The following is a 25,611-nucleotide window of genomic DNA, read 5'->3' on the forward strand; positions in this document are numbered from 1 at the left end:
AGTGAGAACAGGTCAGTTTTCTCTGTATTGCTAAATACCTGCACACTCCTATTTCCAATAACTGTCACTCTCAGGACTCTGATCTCACAGATCGTATAGAGCGAATACTGTAAGAACAGATGGTAAAGGATGTGCAACCTAAAGGTCAGTCTGTGACTTTACTCCGAACTGAGATGATTTGATAAAGATCTCCAGCCGACGTGTTTTCATGTAAAAGAGAATGGGAGGGAAATAGAGGGCAGAGTGACAGAGATGGGGAGGGAGGGATAGAGAAAAGGGAGGGATAGAGAAAAAGAGAGCGGGAACATGTGAACAGGAGGAGGGAGAAATGAGAGAGAGAGAATATAACCACCCACCTAAGTGGCTAACAGTCATAAAACAGCCCGTGTTCCAAACAGAAACAAGGAGCTCTCAGTCGCAAGGTGTATGGGAGAAAAGAGCGAGTGACAGAGAGTGAGAGACGAAAAACTACACAGAGAGCATTTGTTGAGAGAGAGAGAGAGAGAGAGAGTTGGACTTACACTCACATGCTCTTCATCTCGTGCTGAATAACAAAACAGTGCCACAAAGTTTACCTGTGAAACCTGTGGTTGCTTCAGGAACAGGAGAGTGAATGGATACGTTCTGCAGCCTCAGTGGCCTTGACCCTCTTTGGGTGAGTGAGAACCCAGTACATCTCAGGCATCACCCTTTTATATTCATCATTTTTAAATATTATTTTAATTGCTAATGCGTTTTTTATACAATTCCAGTAATCTACTTGTCTGGTAATATGATCACATGCTGTATGACTTCTTTACCGGTTCCCATAAAGTGTGCATGCACAAGCAACAGATTGTAGTTCATGAGGATATGCAAAAAAAAAACCAAAAAAAAACCAAAACTTTACAATCAAAATGCATGGAATGTAGTGTAGCAATTCAGCTTAGACCGATGCAAGCGTACTGTACGTAATGTTGATTACATTCTGTAATAGCATTTCAACTTTATATATAACTTTATCGCATTATAACGTTATTATTTTATGCACGACTGAGTTCTTCGAGTTGCTTCTTTAAATTATTCAGTAGGAAATGTAAGGATTCGCAAGAAAAAGAAACTTACATCTGGATGCAATAATTAAAAACGAAGTAACAACAATACAATAAGGTTCAGTTCATCTGGTGCTAAAGAAGAAGAATGGCTGTCAGACCGTGTTTTATTTCTACGGACAGTAGGAGTTCCAGTAATCTTTGAGATCAACAGCAGATGGATTGGCGAAATTAGCCAAACCGCTATTGCACATGGTGCGCAGATCCATCTTTAGGTTTTAACCACCAATGTTTCCTGGACAGCATTGTTCCAATACTCTAAACACCAAAAAAAATTAGCAGTTTTGGGACAGCGTCTCCAGTGACTTCAGTGTAATTTCAGTCATTTTAAAACCTTCCCTGCCTACATTCGGACACACTCAAGGTTTCTGTAGGAGGAGTGGTGGTGTGGTTTAGCTTATAATTTAAAAAACATAAAACAAAACAAAAAAAAAAGTAAATAAGTTTAACGTGTAAATATGATGCAGATTTTATGGGAAAGTGAAACAGCAAAACTTGATTGATTTTGCTTTTGAAATTAGAATCAGATCATTTATAAAAATCAAAAGGGTTTTATTGTTCTGCCTAAAAAAACCCACAACTAATGGTTCCCATTATGTTTCTTATGATGACATACCAACATATGATCTATTTCACCACTTCTCTTCTGCTAATCTTCCAGGATTGGAACCAGACATGGTACACACACACACCTGAACTGAGTGACTGTTTCCAGAACACAGTGCTGGTGTGGGCACCATGTATCTACCTGTGGCTTTGTTCACCGTTCTACTGCCTTCATCTGTACTGCCATGGTCGAGGACGCCTGCCCCTGTCGCTGCTCTGCAGCGCCAAGCTGGTGAGTGACTTCACGGCTACTCTTTGGGTGGAGGAACCTGCTTTACAGTTAATGTGGATGGTGTCTGGCTCTAGGTCAGGTTTAGACAGCACAGACACAGCCATATTAATCCATAAAGCTCAAATAAATGGTGTTGAATAAAAGTATCAGGATTACAGATGGTTTTAGGCATTACACAGACAGCCAAATTGACTATAAAACCTAAACCGGTTGGTGCTGGATGAAAGCAAACGTGGCTGGATGGTGTCTGAGGGACAGTTTCTAGAGAAGGAGATGGTAAATTGGGACAGCAGCCCGGCACCGCAAAAGCTTGTGGGCGAGAGTAACACACTGGTGCTTGTTTGGATTTGCTTGGTGATACACTGATTTTCACATAGCTATCATTTATGTTCAGCTTATGAATAACTTTTAATTTATTGTTGAAGAAAAAATATTAATATATTTAAAAGACTAACTGTAGACATTGTAGATTTGCATATAGTTTGTCATGTCTTAGATCAGCAGGTAAATCTAGAACCCTTAACGCAGCGGTGTCCGATCTTACGTAAGAGGCCAACATGGCTATAGGATTTCATTCCAATCTGTCGGGAGAAAATAAATTCCACCTGTTTAATCGGTCGCCATTTGATTGACTACAAGGTACGGCTTCTGATTTACTTGGAAAGATAACCTGCAGCCTGTGAAGCCCCCTTTGAGGATAAAAATGCCTTAAGGTTTTTTTGGTGTGTCCTTACACGAACCTTTAAAGATAGATGTATGTAGGAAACATTCAACAGGGTGTTTTCCTTTCAGACAGGGTTCAACCTAGGAAGGCTAGAAAACCAATTCTCAAACACCCTTGAAGAACCATTTTTAAGCTCCTGGTTTCGAGGAATTTGCAGTTCCAGCAGGGAAAGTTTCACAGTGAACCTCTGAAAGGGTTAACCGGCACCACTGCCGCCTACAAAAACCATCCTTCCAGACATAACACGTAACTCTCGCAGTGAACCGAGTGACCAAAGCCATTTCCGAAAGAATGAGTCAGATGAGTTTCTCACCCAGGTCTTATTTCCGTTCATATCTGTCTCTTGTAGTTGCTGGGCTTCTTCTTGGCTTCCTTTGGCTTCGTTGAATTCTTCTACATCCTGTTGGAGCGAAACCAAGAGATCCACCGCCACTTCATCTTTCTCCTGGGCTCGGTCATACGCAGCCTCACTGTGGTAACATATATTCCATTACACTGGAGTGTTAACATGCCATGAATGATGCCATGGAAAGGATGAACCATAAAACAAACACAGGAAGAAACATACAGGGCTTTATTTTAAAGCTAGATTTCAAGGGCGGTAGAGGTGTTTTTGAAAACAACAACAACAACAATCATTTGTAAAACAGCCATGGCTCCTATTGCATTTTAAATAGACAAGCAAAATGACTAATATCACAAAAAAATCAGTCACCAGTAACTGTTATAAATGTCCGAGCAACCGTTACAGCAAAATCTATTGACTGTTTTTAAGCTAATACGTATATCAGTAAGGTAGCTAGTTAGATAACTAACTAGCCACTCTGTATGCATTTCACACATTTGTACAATCATACATTTGTATGTTTTTTTTTTTTTTGTGAGGTAACTTTTTTGACCCAATCAGTAGAAGACTCATTGTTATCTGTGGAAATGTTTGATTGTTCCTAAATTCGAAGTTAGCATTAGCTGTGCAAGTTATAAACAAACAAATTATAAATTGATAAACAGATCACTTATACACCGTATAAATATCGGATATCTTGTCAGGTTAGTGTTCATCAGATTATGACCATATACGGATGTTAGCAATCTGGCTATTTTAGCTAACAGGCTATATTTTAAAAACATTAGGGGAAACCATTTTTAGATAGGAAAGTTTTTAGAGTATTTCTAGCCTTTAGAGATTAAAAAAAAAAAAAAAACATTGTTTGCTAAGCTAACTCGGCTTGTGAGGTAAAAATACAGAAAAAAATTGTTAATAAGTATAAATATCGGATATCTTGTCAGGTTAGTGCTTCTTACGTCAGTGTTCATCAGATTATGACCATATATGGATGTTAGCAATCTGGCTATTTTAGCTAACAGGCTATATTTTAAGAACATTAGGGGAAACCATTTTTAGATATGAACGTTTTAGAGTATTTCTAGCCTTTAGAGATTTTTTTAAAAAAAGCCTTGTTTGCTAAGCTAACTCGGCTTGTGAGGTAAAAATACAGAAAATATTGTTAATAAATATAAGATCAAAGAGAGCCTTAATCATCACACAGCTACGTCAGCTGTAACCTGATCCAGTGCAGACACGGACATATTTATCTCACTGTGGGTGACTTTAAACACAAGTTTGAACTGTGTAGGTTTGTAAAGTCGGTGCACAAAACACAAGGCCACAGGTTTTCACGGCAGAGGGATTTTTTTCCCCTTTTTTTCATCCAGACTAGACTCTCGCCCTATCTGTGGTCACTTCAGACACCTAAGTCAACACTGACCTGAGCTCTGGGAAAAACAGTAAAACCGATAAACAGGCTTTTTTTTTTCCAGTGAATACTCGCTCATCAAACGATCGTAATCTCAACTGTATAAATAGTAAAGCAAACAGCTTTAAACATAGTCACGCGTAGGGATATAGGTCAAAAGAATTTGCTTGTAGTTGGAGAGACTTATTAACTATGTGCACAAATATTGACGTTAAAAAAACCTTGAAATACTCCTTTTTTTTTGGCTGTACTTGCTTTATTTAACCACCTGAGATTTTTTTTAACTCTAATACTTCTAGCCGCTACACAGTTTGACAGAATAGTAACATTTTCAGATAGAAATACATGAGATATATTTCATTAAGTGAACACAAAATAATCACGAAATCTCATCTCACCTCTTTCTCATATCTCATGAACATCGCAAGTAAATAATGAAATAATTCAGATGTGAAATTTACAAGGTTCGTTTTAAAACGTGATCACGTGCGTTTTCAGGGAATACGTGGTGATATGAAACTTCAATTGTTCACAACATCAAATGATCACACGTTAAGTGTATTTTGTAATTGTAATACTGACGATTAAGTACATTTGTGGCTTTATTTTATATTAAAAATCTTATATCTTCTGTGTTCGAATGTACCTAGTGTGAGTGGTACGAATTGTAAATGTTAGCGAACTATGTTTGTTATTTTGCGATAAAATCTAGGTAAAAGAAATACACAAACGAGGTCAATGATTTCCTTTATACTTTCCTACTTTACAATTTCTGTATATGAGCATGTAGGCATGAATACGTTCACGTTCACGCTCAGTGCAGGTCTGTTTACGTCCATGTGGACCCAAAGACACGCCCTCACATCCGCTTAAAAATTCCCCACACAAACCCAAAGATCAGACTAATCAAGGCAAATTCTGGTGCACCACCAAGTCTGAGTGGTTTCGTGGGACTCATGTTTTCCTTCTTCCCATGAGTTGAGCTGTCAGTGCATCACCGGCTAAATTCCGGAGCCAAGCAAGGCAGAACCACCTCACTCAGCACTTCCCCTTTCTGATTACTATGTAGGCACAGAGTCTGAGGTTGAACTGATGCTTTAGCTTCCTCCCACACTCCAGAACGAGAGAAGTGTCCATTTATGACCCCATTACGTTACATTACAAGGCGGCTACGATGAGGGAAAAAAAAATGAACATCCATTAGCATGTTTTTGATCTCATACTTACTCTTTTGTTTGTAAGATAAAGTGAGATGTGTTTTAAAAGATCAGGCTCCTCTGAGTGATTAAGAGATTCCCTGAAATACTCTTCCCTCTTTACCCTGAGGTCGGGAGACTTTGGTTTGGTTTGGAAAGCCTGTAGTTTAGATTTGGAGGAGGCATCATTAGGAATAGCTTGAAGCCTGATTTTTAAGCATGTCTTACGTAATCTGGTGTTTTCCACGGCCTTGGAGATGCTCTGACTAAATAAGATATTCCCGAAACGCCACAGGACGATCGGCAGCCTTTGTTTTTCTGAGACAGAGAGTGTCGCAGGCTTGTTGGATGAAGAAAAGAGAGACAGTTAAAGGAGAAAGGCAGAGTTGACGACGGCCTTGTTGTACATGTGGTTTATTAGGGAGGTTTTTCATGAAGCAGCTGTACGTAGTGGTAGACGGGGAAATCCCATTATAAACCCATAGCAGAAATACAGACTCCGGTTTCAAACACAAAAATCCACCCCTGACTATAAGTTCAACCTTAACCTTCATCACCAACACCTTTTTCTTAAGATTTTGAGAAAAAAAACGAAAAGCCGTCCCGACTTCTTCTGTCCTTTTACTCATGATTATGATTTATGCTTTAAAAAAAAATAATAAATTGTACACTGTAACTCAGTGTTTTGACTTGACTCCTATTCTTCCTGAACATTTTTTACACTTTGACTCATGACCCATTCATTTACTTATTTTTTTATGTTCAAAGCACGTAGTCATTCTGCAGTCATCACAGTTACAGTAATTCCACACAGGATTTTGAATACGAGCCCGGTCCGCTCAGTAAAGCTGATTACTGTGTTTGCCAGGTGTTAGCGGTGTGTATCATCCAGTGGGAACGAGTGCGAGGCTGCCGTTCTTCCGTGGTGCTCTTCCTGTACTGGCTGCTCAGTGTGGTGTGTTCTCTCATCCCTCTGAGGGCCAAGATCCAGCTAGCCGTCGAACAGGTGAGAGAAATGACACGCACCCCCAATCTGGGGCATCCATTTCACAGCAGTGTCCTAAAACCAAGAAAGACAACACGTTCACATACACCTGTATACAAACCCCCATACACGAATGTACACACACACACACACACACACACACACACACACACAATGCAAACAGTGAGAAAAACACACATGCGTTGTAAACATGTGCACTATATTTAACAGGTTCCAGAAAGACTTCTACCAGAGCATTTGTGTGTCAGCTTTTCTTACAGAGATTTTTTTTTGTTTTGTTTGTTAATGGTTTGTCATATGATGCGTACGAAGTGAAGTCGAGTACATGAAATGTTTCAGTGTGAAATATGGAACGATAGCTCAGAATGTGGTAAACATACATCTGATTAAACACACACTCTCCATTCATGGACAGAATATCAGATTTGTGTGTAGGAATGTGCGGTTAAAGATTCGGTGCAATTCAAATATTTTTGATATCTCTTTCTACCAGGACTGTAACCATGTCAAATGACTTCAGGCCTTTCAGAATAATGAGCGTTTTTCATAACGTCTCTGTCGTCTTCCTAATAAAGCTTTGATTGCTTTATAAACCTGAGTTTGCATTTTTGCAAATTTAGCAAGTTATACTGCTAAGACAGATATGTGTTTTTTTTCTCACAGAGTTACTAAAAGCTGACTTTATGCTTGCACGGGAGTGAAAAAAATAAGAGTCAGACAGTTTGACTGAACTATATTTTGCCACCGCTCAAACCAAGCCTGACCCTGTTTTGTTCTGTGGCGGGGGGAAGAATATAGTCGTATCTTGGCATGGTGCGCGCTCAGCCCTGGGCAAGATGTTTACTCTCAGCTCACAGCTCACTGTTTCACAAATCTAGTGCAATGTGCAGCCCGGACCTCACACAATACGGCACGGGTTCACCTCCTCCTGAATATGTGCTTAGAATCACATATGACTGGCATATGGAGTTGGTAAATAACACACTTATTTGGGTTGCACGACCACAAACGGAGGCCGGCAGCTTCCGGGAACGCAATCTATGCATTTCCAGACCGTAGCGTGACTCCTTGTGTTTACTATTCTTCTTCATGCGTAATTCATTTATATAAAGCAGACCATTAAAGACTCTGGTTTTCACCATGATTTGCCTTAACTGTTCAAAATAAGCTTTATAGTATCATTAATGCCAGGAGCACACCCATCAGGCTGCACTACAGTTTCTACAGCATGCCTTACGCAAGGGAATAAAACACCTCGGGAAAATAATCAACGACGCGGTGATACGATGAAGCGTCGTTTTCCTTTAACAGCATCTCCTGAGCCGCTTCAATCCTTTGCATCGCTCAATTCCCGTATATTACAATCAATTTATTTATTACCATGCGGCGTGTCGTGCTTTTTAATCCATTTAGTTTTCCTTTCCTTGTCTCTCACGGTGGACAATTTGACTCTTACAAAATGCTGACACTGAAGACTCCTTAGATAAACTTTTACATTCCTGAAAACACAAATGTTTGTTTTTTTTAAATTTCTGCTGTCCGAGTTAATAAAATTAATCAAGCATTCTGTTGAGCAGTGGAGAATTTTTTCCTCCGTTTGCTCCATTTTATTTCAGCCCTACTGTGGAATGCAGGATTTGAGTTCATATTGTGAAAACTTTCAGAAATATGTATAAATTTACGGTTTGTATGCCATAGAGTGGTACGGTACCATGTATAGGAATGAGGTTTGATTGTTTTGATATCTTTACAGACCATACAAAATGTGTCTTGGGAAGTATGTGGCTACACGGCGAGAAAGAAATGATGGGAAGCTGCTATTCTGGGTCAACGAGTACAATATCTTGGTCTGCCTCCATCTCCGTGTCTCTCTAACTCTTCCTCGAATCCTGCTTTCCTTACAGGGTCTCACTCCTGATATCGTGCACTACTTGGCCTTTTTCTCATACTTCGGCCTTCAACTGGCGCAGCTCTTCCTCAGCTGTTTTGCAGACCACGCTCCTCCAGGCAAAGTCGTCCAGCAGGTACAAAACCAAACGAAACATACAGACTAAGTGAGTCAACATGTTATTTAGTCAGATTTATGGAGTATAAGACCACACCCCACCCCACTCCACCAGCCGACTGAGGACACGTGCCTCCAGAGCGCCTCGTAAGTGATGCCTTGTCATTAGCGAGAGCTCATGATTGCCTCAAGGAGATGGTTTGAAGGTTGGTTAACTGGTGAGTCATCTTCAGGAACTGGGCCCTCCTTCTTTGATAATGATATCTGCCCGTTTTAGACCAAGACTCCGGCACAGACAAGCCAGTATCTTGGTGTTGACTGGGAAAAATACACAAAATGCATAACTCACAGTCTTTAGAGGTATTAAGTCAAGATTCACTCTCAGGTTCCACTCTCAGTTTAGGCAAATGCTTTTTTCAGCTCCATGTCAATTTTGATGTCTTCTTTTTTGTCTCTGATAAGAAGCATATAATACTAAACCTCACTGATATCTATGTACATCAAAGTTCACTGGGATGTGAACGACGAGACTGATGAGATTATGGCCAATAAATGTGGCCTGCTTTAGTGTGTGTAATGAAGATGAAGCCACAGACATGGGCACCACACCCCATGCTCCTCTCCTGGCTCGGTCACTTCCTGAGTTATTCACAGCATGCCATTGAGTGAGACCTCCGGTGAAGAAACTCGTGTGTGTGTGTGTGTGTGTGTGTGTGTGTGTGTGTGTGTGTGTGTGTGTGTGTGTGTGTGAGTGTGTTTGGGTGGATGGGACAAGAGCTGAGGTCAGCTGTGGGTGGAAATGTGTAGTAACTTGGCCCATGCTAGTCTCACATATTCACACACACACACACACACACACAAACACAGTGTCACTTATTCACACAGACACTCTCACTGATTTTCTGTTTACTCTCAGCGTGCTGCGGCCAGATGCTTTTTTTTTTCTTAGCCAGCTTCGCTATCCAAGAAAGCGACACTTTAAAACATTTACCCTCTATAAATGCTTTAATAACAAACTTTTTGTTCTTAATTTAAATTGAATAGTCGATCTGATATGTATTGTACATGCCAGAAATCCTCAACAATATACAGTAAACTAAACATCACCACAAAGTTTAAACCTGATTCATTGTTTTTATTTCAGAACGCGTGCCCTGTTCAGGATGCGTCCTTTTTGTCAAAGATGCTTTTCTGGTGGTTCAGTGGGTAAGAAACACGAACTCGCCGTTATCTGTTTCTTTCGGATAGTTGTTTTGTGTTAAAATCAACTTATTAGTCACTTAAAGCGAGAGTTCTTACAAATATGTACATTTTTATGGTCCAGGAAGCTGTTACACAATTCAGTGCTCCTGAATTCTCGATTCTGATCAGTAAGAAGGTCACAGGTCATTTCTATAACAGCAGCTCTGTAGTTTTTTGTAGTTTTAAAATGATTATTAGCAACTTACACCAGGACGTACAGTGTCAGGGCTTCATAACACTCAGAATTTGTCTTGATAACATGACAAACTGAGTTTTAATACTTAGCAAGAGAGAGAGAGAGAGAGAGAGAGAGAGAGAGAGAGAGAGAGAGAGAAACAGAGAGAGAGAGAGACAGATGAGGAGAAAGAGAGATACAGAGAGGGACATAGAGAGACAGATGAGGAGAGAGAGAGAGAGAGAGAGAGAGAGAGATGAGGAGAGAGAGAGAGAGAGAGAGAGAGAGAGAGAGAGAGAGAGAGAGAGAGAGAGAGAGATGAGGGGAAAGAGAGATACAGAGAGGGACATAGAGAGACAGATGAGGGGAGAGAGAGAGAGAGAGAGAGAGAGAAAGAGAGATACAGAGAGGGACATAGAGAGACAGATGAGGAGAGAGAGAGAGAGACAGAGAGAGAGAGAGAGAGAGAGAGGGACATAGACAGATGAGGAGAGAGAGAGAGAGAGAGAGAGAGAGAGAAAGAAGACAGGCAGATGAGGGAATGGTAGTTTATAGCTGCTGTGACGCAAGTGCTAACAGGAATGAACTTGTTTTTCAGACATTTCGAAACATTAAACGTAACTACAAATGAATCAGAAGTTGTTCTGTAATTTAAAAAAAAGTAATCATCAGCAAATTGCTGTAATATAAGTGGATAAGTGGATTAAAACATTTTGGAATGTGCTTCTACAAACAGTGGTCTGGATTTTGGTTTATTTCAGATTTTACTGCCTTGTCTATTGAGCTTTTTTGTCTAAATGCAGAAGACAGACACATTTCATCTGTAAGTTAGAAAATTACGTGTACCTCCTGTAACGAGTACTACAAGTGTGTGTGTTTTTGTGTGTGTGTGTGTGTGTGTTTGTGTAGGTTGGTTGTTAAAGGTTACCGCACGCCTCTACAAGCAGAAGATCTGTGGTCCCTGCGTGACGAGGACACGTCGCATAAAATCCTCTCGGATCTGGAAGAGGAATGGACCAGGGAGCGCACGAAACTGCAGCAGTAGGAATTTTGTTTCTGATAATCCCATCAATATCCAGACTAATTTTCCCATTCAGTCCCAATACAGATAACAAATAAGTCAGGGTCAGAACAGGGTTTTGTGGGTGATGTCTGCGTAATGAGATGCACTGACAGCGACGTATTTAACGTATGTTATATCTGTGTGTTAAGATTTAACCGCCATGAGACGATACTCTGCTGCTTCTGGTCTTGTCTTCGCTCGGCTCAAACCGTAGCACAGAGACCGTGGACACGAGCGCCAGCTTGTTAATTTATTTCCGCTTTGAAGATGCGTTGTAGTGTCGAGTCAACTGGAGAGTCTTCAAACGCTTCTAATGCCGGAGCTCCACTGACTTTTTACGACTTTGCTGCCCTGCTTTTAATTAAGAGCTTAAAAGATTCAGAAGTCTGTGTGTGATGAAGTCTTTTTCTGAGCACGTTAATTTTTTAAACATGACTCCGTTAAACGCTTGACCTTATTAACGTTTAATGTTTTTCTTGCTTCATTACCAGGCAGGAGAAGCAACTCGGAAGCAGTGTGGTGTTGGGGAACCGCTTGCCAGATCAGGCTCAGCTCCTGAGGAAGCTCCAGAAGGAACAAAGCTCAGGCTTCTGTCTTTTACGGACGCTTGCTCGCAACTTCGGGCCCTACTTCCTGTCCGGAACTCTGTGTCTCGTGGTCCATGATGCTTTCATGTTTGCCATTCCACAAGTCCTCAGGTAAGAAGATCACAAACTGATCCAGTCTGGATCTTTCTAAGGTTATGAACTTTGGTACGTGGAGTCATGTTTATGAAAGTTCTCCTCATTAAATAAACACAGACTCTGAAATAAACGGTTTCCTGAGGGTTTAACCACACGTTTCTAAATGTTTTTTGGGTGCCCGTCGTACGGTTCACGATATCTCAGAAAAACAGGAAGTCACAGTGTGTAGCAGGTGCTCAGCCAGTCGGTGTCAACTAAGCCAGGCAGAGATTGAGTTGTTTATGCCCACAGGGGGCAATTATGGCTTAGAGTCTGAACGCTGGTCAGGAGCAGTCACCACAGCCCTGTGCCTGCCGTGGATGCATCTGCCCAAGTGAAGCTCAAGCGGAACTGCTGAGGTTGTGGTCAAAATATAGGCATGGCAGGAGAGTCGGCTAGCCAACCAGAAGGACGAGACAACCACCAGCAAAGTACGGCAGTAAAACGTAGCCCTTTATTACCCTCCGTTAAAGACGTAAAAGGACTGTGTCTGGAATTTGTGTCTGGATAAGTCCAGCTGATGGCAAGGAATGCTGAGTTTCTCAGAGCGTGTTGTTGTTAATGAATGGTGTTGCTCATTGACGGTCTTGATGGCGGTAAAGTAATGAAGCAAGGATCTTTCACACAGTGTCGCTTTCTTCATATAGAATCTTGACCTTTTGCCTGGGCTGCACTTTCAAGCTTTTGTCGAGATTTTTCTTTTCCTAATGCTTTAACAATCATACTGTTTTTGATGGTTAGATGGAAAGCTGATAGAGCAATTTGTTTGAAGGTTTCCTTAAGCAAGGATAAATATTCACTCTGCCTCATTCAGGGGTTTCTACTGAGGTGTGACTCAGTTATAAGTCCTCTTGAGCGACTATGTTCTTTTCAACGACAGATTCCGTCCTAAATGCTTGATTTTCGCAAAATGATTTTTGATTTTTAGATTATTGACAGTTTCTTCTTTATCGCTATCGGAATGTATATAGATACATAAATATATTCAGATTCTTTTCTGCTAAGGATACGTGAGTTGTTAAGGCATTAAAGCCAGCTGAAAGTTGCTTTAATGTTTAGAAGCTCAAATAACCCAAAGGTCTCCATCCAAACAATCCCAATGCATAAGATCTAGAAACAAGAATTTTAAATTTCATGACCTTCACGACCCTGCGTTTACTCGAGCAGATCAACATGTACCAATCTCCTCGGGTTTTCACCCTAGTATGTGTTCTTCCTGTCTTGATCCTTACAGTCTGCTGTTGGCCTTCATGAGGGAGCAGGAAGCTCCGCTGTGGAAAGGATATTTCTACGCCACGCTCATGTTTCTCCTCTCCTGCCTACAGTCCCTCTTCAACCACCAGTACATGTATTCCTGCTTCACCGTGGGCATGAGAGTCAAGACGGCCGTCATGGGCCTCGTCTACAGGAAGGTAGAAGCTTCTTTGGCAGCGATGAATTTGCATCAGATTTTTAGACCTTAAAACATGTTAGTTGTTGTTGTCTAGTTGTTTTTCACCATCATCTGATTTTTGTCTCTCTTGAAGTGATGTAAAAAAAAAAAAACGCAACTTGCAAAACAGTCCTCAGTCCTGAAGTCTTTCACATAGCAGAAAACCTGCTGACACTCGAGACTTATTCCATAAACTTTTTTTTCTTTGTTGTATTATTAGGTTTAGAGACACTGATGTGTAAGAACGAGTATATTAATTCTAAGGTAAAAATTCTAACCAACGCCATGCAGGGTTTCCTGAATGATCGCATTTCTCCCTCTCTGTAGTCTCTGGTGATAAACAACGCAGCACGGAGAACGTGTACCGTAGGAGAGATCGTGAATCTGGTCTCAGCTGACACTCAAAAGCTCATGGATTTTGTCGTGTACTTCAACGCCGTGTGGCTCGCTCCTATAGAGATCGCCCTCTGCCTCTTCTTTCTCTGGCAGGTGAGCATCTTGGAAGGTTTTTTTATTTTCATCCCATTTTCTCTGACCTGGGTTTCTGATCGTGTGCCTTAAATTTTTTGCACCTGTTCCGTATCAGCACCTGGGACCATCTGCTCTGGCCGGCATCACCACGGTGTTTCTCATCTTCCCTCTGAACGGATTCATCGCCAAGAAGAGAAGCAAACTACAGGTGCTGTAGCAAAGATACTGAACTCACTCACTCACTCACTCACTCATTTCTACCGCTTATCCGATCTACCTCGGGTCACAGGGAGCCTGTGCCTATCTCAGGCATGATCGGGCATCAAGGCACCCATTCACTCACACAATCACACATGACGGACAATTTTCCAGAGATGCCAATCAACCTACCATGCATGTCTTTGGACCGGGGGAGGAAACCGGAGTACCCGGAGGAAACCCCCGAGGCACAGGGAGAACATGCAAACTCCACACACACAAGGCGGAGGCGGGAATCGAACCCCCAACCTTGGAGGTGTGAGGCGAACGTGCTAACCACTAAGCCACCGTGCCCCCCCTAAGATACTGAACCATTTAAATAAAATAAAATAAAGCCTTTTGAGTAAACAAGTCAAAAAAAGGATGGACTGCGGTTGCTGGATATTTAAACCAGTTAAATGTTTATATAACTTCAGACACATTTGGTAGCAGCGTCTGTTCTGTGGGACCAATTGTGCTCAGTTGATCTAAAGACAAAGCAAAATGTGCTTTTTAACTCCCGCCGGTGTTAAAGCTTCATGGCAGGGTCAGATAGCACGGTGAGCACATAGCACAGCGGAGCACAGTGTGGGTGTGTGGCTTGGATTCAAGCTCCTCATTCCTATTTCATCTCTTTAGACTGGAGACAACCACAGTGCAACAAGTGGCAATATTTTGTTCCTTCTTTTGAAAACAGCAGATGCCCACGCCATTGGGCAAAGTTGATGTCCCTTTGAAGAAATTTGGCCCGTGTTTATGTCTGGACGTTCTGAGTTGCGAGACACCGGCTGACCCAGTTTTCTTGAAATATCACGTCACAACTGTGGTTACGCTTTTGATAATTAAAACACTTTCTGTATTTATATATAAAAAAAACAACCTTTCTCTGAATAAATGTTGGGCATTTAAATTTTTAAACAGACCTTGAACAAATTTGTCGTTACCGTCATTCCCAATTTCTTTTGAAACCATATATTTTCGACTGTAACCTTGACATTATGTTACCTCTGTAATCCCCAACCATCCTGAGTCGCTATATCTGCTATATTATAGGAGATCCAGATGAAGTTCATGGATGGCCGAATCAAGCTTATGAACGAAATCCTGAACGGCATCAAAATCCTGAAGTTTTACGCCTGGGAAAAGGCTTTCCTTGAGCAGGTCTTGGGTTACAGAGAAAAAGAGCTTAAAGCCTTAAAGAAGTCCCAGATCCTCTACTCCATCTCCATGGCTTCCTTTAACTCTTCGACCTTCCTGGTGTGTAGCAGAGATAAGAGCTTTAGCATCAACCGATTTGTAGAAGCAGTACAAATTCAGTATAAACTAGCGATTTGTTTTTTTACCTTCTCTCCATGTTCAGATCGCCTTTGCCATGTTTGGCGTTTATGTTCTGATAGACGAAAAGAACGTGTTGGACGCTCAGAAGATTTTTGTCTCCATGGCACTCATCAACATCCTGAAGACTCCTCTGAGCCAACTTCCTTTTGCCATGAGCACCACCATGCAGGTACAACCATCTATAACAATAAAATGTCTGGATCTTCTCCTCTACACATCTTACCTCAGATCTTTATCTTCTGGGATGTCTTTTATTATGCAGGCTGTTGTCTCACTTAAGCGTTTGGGGAAATATTTGTGCCAGCAAGAGCTAAAACCAGACAACGTGTCCAGAGGTCCTTTGAAGTCGGGTGAGTTGGACAATACAATATAGAATTCTATTAATATCCTGAAACCAGACCTGCAAAAGATTGATGTTAATTTGACAACAACTGCTGAATTCCACAGTCGTGTGGCAGCATCGGTCCACTTCCTGTTCATTTTGGGAGTGTTAGAGCGAGAGAGAGAGAGAGAGAGAGAGAGAGAGCAATTAGAGACACAACGCAGCAGCCCATGCTAGACTGTGGTTTCAACACAGCGTTCTATTTTCGTGAAACACAAACACATTTTGGCCCAGTGGACTGTCAGCACGTTTGCAGACAGCTCGTGAAAACTGCTATTTTGAAGATGATGCTAATTAGACTGTGTGTAATTAAAGACAGGCTTTGATGCCACAAGCAACCAAAGAGGAAGTTTAGTTCCATAGACAGTCCTCCGCTCTCACCTTAATGGCTCCCATACGCTAGAACCGCATGTACACGTAGGCAATGCACACATGCGGGTACCTGTTACTGTGTAAACACCAGACGGTGGATTATAGAGGACTTGCTGTTCATGTTTCTCTAGCTTTCTTTCTGTTTTTTTTTTTTTACTCAGACGAAGAAGGTGTCCTGGTCGAGAACGGGACTTTCAGTTGGTCTAAAGATGGACCTCCTTGTCTGAAAAGGTACAACAAATGTTGACACAAATAATCAATTCACTTCATGAACTATTGTGAATTTTCATTGTGCATTCAAATTCAAATTCATACTAGGGGTGGCCACAGGGGTTTATACAGAGTTTATACAGGGGTGGCCGTGGAGACCACTGGCCACCCCTTGGGGGCACCCCTGATAACGTGGAGTTACTTTCATCACTCACTCACTCACTCACTCACTCATTTTCTACCGCTTATCCGAACTACCTCGGGTCACGGGGAGCCTGTGCCTATCTCAGGCATCATCGGGCATCAAGGCAGGATACACCCTGGATGGAGTGCCAACCCATCGCAGGGCACACACACTCTCATTCACTCACGCAATCACACACTACGGACAATTTTCCAGAGATGCCAATCAACCTACCATGCATGTCTTTGGACCGGGGGAGGAAACCGGAGTACCCGGAGGAAACCCCCGAGGCACGGGGAGAACATGCAAACTCCACACACACAAGGTGGAGACGGGAATCGAACCCCAAACCCTGGAGGTGTGAGGCAAATGTGCTAACCACTAAGCCACCGTGCCCCCCCTCCTTTCACCGCCCAAAAGTTAATTATTTTCCAAAAATGTCCTGAAGTGTGTTATTCCTCCTATACTACAGATATTTGCTGCAAATTGTAAATAGGGCACATCTTAATTTTTATCTTTTTATAGCTACATTTAAAGTTAATAAGACAAAACAATATAACAAAATCCTTTCCTGTCTTGGCAAAGTTACAGCTTTACCTTTGGCCGTTAAAAAATGTCAACACTAGAGACTGCTTTCTAAAACGACAATAAAATGTTAAATGCCTTCTAACACATTCTCCTCCGTATAGGTTCCTAGAACAAGTGTAATAGCATAAACTTGAGATTTACCTTGCAACTGGAACTGGAAAAGATCTGCTGTTATTGTGCTGTGGTATAGGTTTAGTGACGAATAATCTGATCATAATTAGCAGCAGCATGTAAATATATGTGTGGTATTTCTAGGATCAGTGTGAGAGTTCCTCGTGGTGCATTGGTCGCAGTTGTCGGCCATGTCGGCAGCGGAAAGTCATCCTTGCTCTCCGCTATGCTCGGAGAGACGGAGAGGAGAAGCGGTAGCGTTTCTATCAAGGTAACAATAAACAAATCTTTTTTTTTAATAATTCTGATTATGTCTTGGTGTATCTTAAAGTCTTTATACGGTTTTGTAGGGATCGGTGGCATACGTCCCTCAGCAGGCCTGGATTCAGAATGCTACACTGCAGGACAACATCCTATTTGGCAAAGAGAACAAGAAGAGCTGGTACCAGCATGTGTTGGAGGCCTGCGCTCTGCTGCCCGACCTTGACATTCTGCCTGCAGGAGATGCCACTGAGATCGGCGAGAAGGTGCTCATGAACTTGGGGCAAAGAGGAAAAATTTTAAACTTGAGGGATCACAGAAGGTTCCTCAAGGGTTCTTTGGATTAGCAATTTTTTTGTTTAAACTTTGTGTGAACTATTTACACCCCTAAAGACCAATTGAGAAACCATTTTCCTTTAAAGAGTGCCTTTCTGCTAATATTTTTATTTTTCATAACAGATATATTGTAATATTTGGAGAAAATCTAGCTCCCTGCTGTTAAATAGTCAGTTTGCAAGTGCAGAAGACACACTGAATTAAACCACTTGAGTGATTGCAGAACTGTAAAACGTTGAGAGAACTTTGAGAACTCTGGGTTCAGGAAGGGCTTCTGACTTGCATAGGAGGTAGGAGGTAGGAAATGTTGAATAATGGGGTAGATACAGGGAAATCTCATCACCATTGGAGAAAGAGATCCTTTATTGTAACAAATAACATTTTTGGTGAGTGTATTTTTAAAGTTCCTAATCTGTTCACAGGGTTTGAACCTGTCTGGAGGTCAGAAGCAGAGGGTGAGTCTGGCTCGTGCCGTCTACAGGAAAGCTGATATCTATTTGCTGGATGATCCTCTCTCTGCTGTGGATGCCCACGTGGGTCAACACATCTTTGATAAGGTCATCGGGCCCAAGGGTGTACTGAGAGACAAGGTGAAATAGAACTTTCCATTTTTTTCTTTAACAGAGCACAGATAGAATTGAAATAACACCATTTTTTAACATCAATGAATGTGACAACTATACGTGAACAAACGTGTGCTAGAGTTTGAGCTTTTCGCATGCATTGGATTTGGCATCGAGTCAGACATAGCACATTGCACGCAAAAAATTCTCAAACACAATTCTAAAAATTACCCCTGAACTCTTGGCCGGCCGTGCTGTTTTCTATGAAGCTTTACATTGTTCTACTTCTGGCAGACCCGCATCCTGGTGACCCACGGGACAAATTTCCTGCCCCAGGCTGATCTGATCCTGGTGCTGGTTGAAGGAGAGATCACGGAGAGCGGCTCCTACCAGGAGCTGCTGAATCGTAATGGAGCCTTCGCAGACTTCATCCACACTTTTGCGGGCTCTGAGAGGAAGGAGAGCTCCACGCAGAGAGGTACATCAGTCTTTCAATATGTACAGCATACTAGCTTTTCTTTTTAACAAAAATACCTAGTCATGTTTTAATAAAAGTAGGGCTGCATCAATACCAATACTGGAACTGAATAGTACAAAGATACTATTTGATGCATCTCTACTGGATAGTCTTATTATCCCCTAGTTATATTGCTCAGGAATTAATATTTTTGTCAAATGAGAATTTTTGCTTGTGTTTCAGGATCCAGAAAGTCCTGTTCAAGGCTCAGCGTAACAGATTTCATGCCATTCTCCAGGGACCTCTCTCAGGAGCAACTTATTGGGTGAGTATATATATACATACATACATACATATATATATATAGTACCAGGGCATACAATCCAAAAGGGTTGGAGGTTTTTCATTCCAACCAAGCAGGTACCACACCTAATGGTCAATTAAAGGTCATCATTGACTGATTAAACTGGTGTTGGTTGGAATGAGGGGGGACACGGTGGCTTAGTGGTTAGCACGTTCGCCTCACACCTCCAGGGTTGGGGGTTCGATTCCCGCCTCCGCCTTGTGTGTGTGGAGTTTGCATGTTCTCCCCGTACTCCTCCGGGTACTCCGGTTTCCTCCCCCGGTCCAAAGACATGCATGGTAGGTTGATTGGCATCTCTGGAAAATTGTCCATAGTATGTGATTGCGTGAGTGAATGAGAGTGTGTGTGTGCCCTGCGATGGGTTGGCACTCCGTCCAGGGTGTATCCTGCCTTGATGCCCGATGACGCCTGAGATAGGCACAGGCTCCCCGTGACCCGAGGTAGTTCGGATAAGCGGTAGAAAATGAATGAATGGTTGGAATGAAACAAGCAGCCCCATTGGCCCATTGGAGATAGAACTGTAAATCCCTGCATTAATAACTCATTAAAAGATCTTTATTCTATATATTTATACTGGCATTTATTAGGTGAAACTAATAAATTCTATGACAGAACTCAATTCCATTCACTAACCCTCCTTCTCTGCTTCAGTGGTGACACAAACGGTGTCACTATTCAGAGTGTAGACCCTGATATTGAGCAGGAACAAATTCCTGAAGACCTGGGAAAACTGACTGAAGTGGACAAGGCTCGCATAGGCAGGGTAAGTTTGCCATGTAGTCGAAAGATAAAATTACTCTTTGGACTAAAACTTTTAAGCTGTCAGCAAGAACACTAACAGACAATGCTGCGTTGTTGTATTCAATCTTATTTCATAAGCAATGCTCAGATTTCTGTCTCCATCTACCTTTCCAGGTAAAACTGGAGATGTACGTCGAGTACTTCCGCACCATCGGTTTGGGTCTTATCGTGCCCATTCTCTTCCTGTATGCCTTTCAACAGGGTGCTTCTCTGGCATACAACTACTGGCTGAGCATGTGGGCTGATGAGCCCATTATTAACGGTACACAGCTCAACACCGACATGAAGCTGGGTGTTTATGGAGCTCTTGGGTTTGCACAAGGTAATTCACTCTAGATCCTGTCCAGTCCATTGGACAATTCCAGATTTTTTATTACCAGTATTCAGTCAACTAGTGAAACCAGTGGGCTTTATTAGTATTCAGATGAGTGGTGTATCATCTTGGCTTGACTTGCTGGTGTATAAGCAAAGTTCAATATCAGCTTGAACCCACAAATCCAGCCTTGTTATATCCTTCATGATTTGCTGTGCCACTAATAAAAACACTATTTTTTATTTTAGGCATAGCCATTTTTGGCACCACAGTGGCCATCTCTATCGGGGGAATCATTGCGTCTCGTCAGTTGCACCTGGACCTGCTGAAGAATGTGCTCCACTCACCCATGTCCTTCTTCGAGTCCACTCCCAGCGGCAATCTGCTAAATCGCTTCGCCAAGGAAATTGACGCCATTGACTGCATGATACCTGATGGACTTAAGATGATGTTGGGCTATGTGTTCAAGCTGATGGAGGTGGGCATCATAGTGCTGCTTGCCACACCTTTCGCAGCAGTCATCATTCTTCCCCTGGCTCTGCTCTACGCCTTTGTGCAGGTAAACAAAAACAAATTGTGCTGTTCAGAATGGGGAATGTTGGATTATCATGACTGGGTTTTGACCTTTTTTTTTATCGATTTTGGTCACTCACTGAAGAGTTTCTACGTGGCCACATCGTGCCAGCTTAGGCGTTTGGAGTCCGTGAGCCGCTCTCCCATCTACACCCACTTTAACGAGACGGTGCAAGGTGCCAGTGTGATACGAGCCTTTGGGGAACAAGCACGCTTCATTCATCAGGCCAATCAGAGGGTGGATCACAACCAGACTGCCTACTTCCCTCGATTTGTAGCAACCAGGTAAGTTACCTTACTGTACAAAGGTGGTTCTTTACATAATCAAGCATTTAACCATGTGGCTTTTGCGAATATATTATCAACAGTGTGGTATCTGAGTACTACTGAGTTCAGCTATTGATTTGCTCTTACTTGATGGTCAGAGGTTGGACAGTGGGTAAAGTTCATATGTAACGATCAGGTTATAAAGGTTCAAATCTTTTCACACTTGGCCCAAATACATGAATCTGTGCCAGGATCAATTCTGAACTTGTGTGGGATGGGGATCACAATTGCAGGTTTATAAAAATAGTTCTAATGATCGTCCATTCCATATGTCAGATTTGTAAATGCATAAGGCATAAGGTTTATCGGTTTGGTTCGTTTAAAGCCCCAGACCACCGTTTGAGGACAGGATTTTTGTCTCTGGACTGCTTCCAGGTTCAAAAGCAGCTTTTGCACTTTACCATATGCACTGAACTCTCTGGGCAAACATAGCAAAGTCTGAAAAAACCCACAAGTGTGAAAATGACCTTAGAGTTTCAACTATTGGGCTCTGTAGCAAAGCCATTAACCTTCAGCAGCTCTGATGGATGTATTCTTGGAATGAATTCTGCCACACGTTGGTTACAAAAAAAGTCTTTGGATACAAATTAGTGGTTAACTAGTAATTGGAAGGTTCAAATCCAAGGACTGCAAAAGAACCACTGTTCCCTCTGTTCAGAGGCACCACTGTACAATACTCTTGACCCTGAAATGGTATCCTTGATCTACACTCTGTCTCGAATGTACCTACTTCCTACAGAGTGAATAAAAACAAATGCTATACACATTTTCTACCTATGCTGTTCTCTTACTCTCACCAGCTGTATGACATTCTTAGATTACACCGATGTCAAGAAATGCCAAGGTAGCAGTATGGAATAACAAAGTGGCCTTCTGAAAGCATAGGCTAGTGTTTGTTTGAAAACGTTGTACACAGACATTTGAATCCAGTTTCAGAAAAAAGCCATAAAGGTCTTGTAGAGGTCAGCAGTATTAACAGTCTGGGATTCTTCATGCCCTTTCTTTGCAAACGTCATATCAGTTAACGTCACTTTCGTTTAAACCGGGCTTATAAAGAAAGATAACAAAATCCCTGTTGGATCTGCGGAGTTGACAAGTTTTTATTTACTCCTTTGCAGGTGGCTGGCAGTGAACCTTGAGTTCCTGGGTAATGGTGTTGTTCTTGCTGCTGCTATTCTCTCTGTGATGGGCAAAGACACTCTGAGTCCTGGGATTGTTGGTCTAGCGGTATCTCACTCCCTCCAGGTGAGAGTTATTAACGAATGTTTGCAATATAACCATGCTTCCTTCCTCTTTTGCAATGTTCTTTCTCGTATGCTGTCTCACCTCAAAGAGAATCCTGACATCTTGCAAGAGCACCACCTGTTTTTGAAAGTCTTTATTTGTGGGGTTTTTTCCAGATGGCAAAGAAACCGAAAGATTTAGTCCGGGCTTATCCGGATCTCCTGGACGGATTTGAACTAAGCTTTATTTGTTTACGTTTCAGGTGACAGGCATCCTCAGCTGGATCGTGCGGTCATGGACGGATGTGGAGAACAACATCGTGTCAGTCGAGAGAGTGAAAGAGTATGCAGACACACCCAAGGAGGTGAGCAAAGACGGAATAATGTGGCACGGTTCCTATACAGTTTTACACCCCAGGGGTGTTGAACTCTCCATTCTGATTACTGTAGTTCTGGCTACAAATCACAGGTTTATATTAATTTTAGATTGTTTTACCTTTTCAATGGTATTAAGGAAGTGACATATTTGAGGAAAAATGCATTTTATATTTTCTCCTCGCAGGCTGCATGGAGCTCAGAAGACATTTCACTACCACATGATTGGCCTCAAACAGGAAGCATGGAGTTCCAGGATTATGGGCTTCAGTACCGGAAAGGTCTTGAGTTTGCTCTGAAAGGGATCTCACTACGAATCCAAGAAAGAGAAAAGGTAAAAAAAAAAATAATAAAAAAAAGGACTGATAATGGATCACACATAAAATATTACTGCTCGTTTTTGTTAATTGTTGACCTGCAATGTCATACTTTCAGATTGGCATTGTGGGTAGGACCGGTGCAGGGAAGTCTTCACTGGCCCTAGGAATCTTCCGCATCTTGGAGGCTGCCAAAGGAGAGATATACATAGATGGGATGAACATTGCTAAGCTTGGACTCCATGATCTGAGATCCCGCATTACTATTATTCCACAGGTAAGAATATTGTGACAAACACATTCTTTATAAAACAGTATTAAAAAGGAATAGCGGGGCACGGTGGCTTAGTGGTTAGCACGTTCGCCTCACACCTCCAGGGTCGGGGTTCGATTCCACCTTGTGTGTGGAGTTTGCATGTTCTCCCCGTGCCGCGGGGGTTTCCTCCGGGTACTCCGGTTACCTCCCCTGGTCCAAAGACATGCATGGTAGGTTGATTGGCATCTCTGGAAAATTGCCCCTAGTGTGTGATTGTGTGAGTGAATGAGTGTGTGTGTGTGTGCCCTGAGATGGGTTGGCACTCCGTCCAGGGTGTATCCTGCCTTGATGCTCGATGACGCCTGAGATAGGCACAGGCTCCCCGTGACCCGAGGTAGTTCGGATAAGCGGTAGAAGATGAATGAATGAATGAATTAATTAAAAAGGAAATATTAAATGAACTTCTACCATAAAAAACTCCTCTGATTGGTTTGCTCATGTTCCTACAGGATCCAGTGCTGTTTTCTGGATCCTTGCGTATGAATCTGGATCCGTTTGACGCCTACTCTGACGAGGAAGTTTGGAACGCCTTAGAATTGGCGCATCTGAAGCACTTTGTCTCCGGGCTGCCTGACAAGCTTAATTATGAGTGCTCAGAAGGAGGAGAAAACCTTAGGTGAGAAGACTGAGCTTTTTTTTTTACACCATCGAGCAACTGAATGGCGCCAAATATCTACGATACAATTCACTGCTTTTGTTATATTTAGTATTACTAACGTATCTACAACTCTAGAGGCAGTTGGTCGTTACATGATTTTAGAGGTTCACTATTGTCTTTTGAATGAGAGTGTGTGTGTGAGCTGCGATGGGTTGGCACTCCGCCCAGGGTGTATCCTGCCTTGATGCCCGATGACGCCTGAGATAGGTACAGGCTCCCCGTGACGCGAGAAGTTAGGATAAGCGGCAGAAAATGAATGAATGAACTATTGTCTCTTCCTATAGTCTTGGCCAGAGGCAGCTAGTATGTTTGGCGAGGGCTCTTCTCCGGAAGACGAAGATCCTGGTTCTGGACGAAGCCACGGCAGCAGTGGACCTGGAAACAGACACGCTAATCCAGTCCACCATCCGCAGCCAGTTTGAGGACTGCACAGTGCTCACCATTGCACACAGACTCAACACCATCATGGACTACACCAAGTAAGTTTTTACAGTACGTAGGTTGTAACGATGTAACCGACTACTGTATCTTGCCAGAAAGGCCTACAATGCATACGATTGAGACTAGAGATAATAGAACAATAGAGGCAAAACAAGGAATTAATGAAGTGTTGCTCTTTTGTAGGGTTCTTGTCATGGACAAAGGCCACATAATGGAGATTGATTCCCCCGCTAACCTGATTGCACAGAGAGGCCAGTTTTATCGGATGTGCAGAGAAGCTGGGTTGGTGTAAAAGGGTGCTCTCAAGCGGTGCTCTGACCTGGTTTTTTAGCACACTGGCGCAACCTTGTGGTGGCCTTCATGCATCGGTCGCACCGGGAGGCCTCCGCCTGCTGGTCAGTGTCATAATACAGAAAGAAAGTAAAGCTATAAAAGCAACATGGTGCTTCAGTAAATAGGAAGTGGTAATGATTTCCAGGAATTCCAAGCATGATTTATTTCTTTATTTTTTTTTTTAACAAAGACACAGTCATTTATAATTCATCGAAGCCAAGCTGAAAACTTATACGCTCAGGTCGACATGCTCAAGTGCAGCGGAAGTGCACGTAGTGACCCGTTGGAACTGGAAGATCTCGCAGTTCTTCGCTTGTTTCGTCTCATCTCTCGAGCTAAGGAGAGACTTGAGGAAACGATGTGTAAATAATTGTACATAAGAGACAAGCAGAACCGTGTCTGTGTCCTAGCAACGCCGAATAACCCAAAGATTTCCAATCCGTTGAGAATGTGAACGAAGCAAAGCACTCCAAACGCTTAACGAAGGGAACATGAAGATCAACAGGGCTACACGTTGCTTCCATGTAGGAGAACCTCGGGGGGGTGGGGGTGGGGGGTTTGGGTTTACTGACAGTGTTGCAAACACTCCATCCGCAGGAAATGCTCTCAAAAGTGCCTCTATATTGAGACTCCCACTCGGAAACCATTTCAGCGTTTTTACGAGGCTGTCTAAGAGGAACACGGTCTGGAAGTCCAACTATGTTGCGGTGGCTGTTTATTTCTAGCAAAGTAAACACATAAAAGGTTCAATGAAGAATTTGAAGAAAACGACTTTGTCTAAAAATAAAAACAGCAAATCTGTGTCTTGA

At 42.3% G+C, this 25,611-nt stretch overlaps 1 protein-coding gene across 1 annotated transcript; it reads left to right on the forward strand.

Annotated features, from left to right (window-relative positions):
- The first annotated feature begins 370 nt into the window (after positions 1 to 370).
- abcc6a (ATP-binding cassette, sub-family C (CFTR/MRP), member 6a) lies at positions 371 to 24,983 on the forward strand. The gene is made up of 31 exons (XM_060868898.1): positions 371 to 655; positions 1,753 to 1,929; positions 3,003 to 3,128; positions 6,475 to 6,612; positions 8,517 to 8,636; positions 9,762 to 9,823; positions 10,944 to 11,075; positions 11,589 to 11,795; positions 13,054 to 13,231; positions 13,579 to 13,740; positions 13,838 to 13,930; positions 15,013 to 15,216; positions 15,320 to 15,466; positions 15,560 to 15,647; positions 16,213 to 16,282; positions 17,289 to 17,415; positions 17,495 to 17,671; positions 18,164 to 18,331; positions 18,599 to 18,782; positions 19,005 to 19,086; positions 19,777 to 19,888; positions 20,041 to 20,248; positions 20,488 to 20,798; positions 20,898 to 21,097; positions 22,258 to 22,384; positions 22,626 to 22,727; positions 22,925 to 23,071; positions 23,173 to 23,331; positions 23,820 to 23,986; positions 24,313 to 24,507; positions 24,653 to 24,983. Exons 1-31 carry the CDS (start codon positions 614 to 616, stop codon positions 24,759 to 24,761), a joined length of 4,521 nt encoding a protein of 1,506 aa, XP_060724881.1. The 5' UTR covers positions 371 to 613; the 3' UTR covers positions 24,762 to 24,983.
- The last annotated feature ends 628 nt before the right edge of the window (positions 24,984 to 25,611 follow it).

The sequence above is a fragment of the Tachysurus vachellii genome, chromosome 4 (genome assembly GCF_030014155.1).
Source record: "Tachysurus vachellii isolate PV-2020 chromosome 4, HZAU_Pvac_v1, whole genome shotgun sequence".
NCBI classification, from domain to species: Eukaryota; Metazoa; Chordata; class Actinopteri; order Siluriformes; family Bagridae; genus Tachysurus; species Tachysurus vachellii.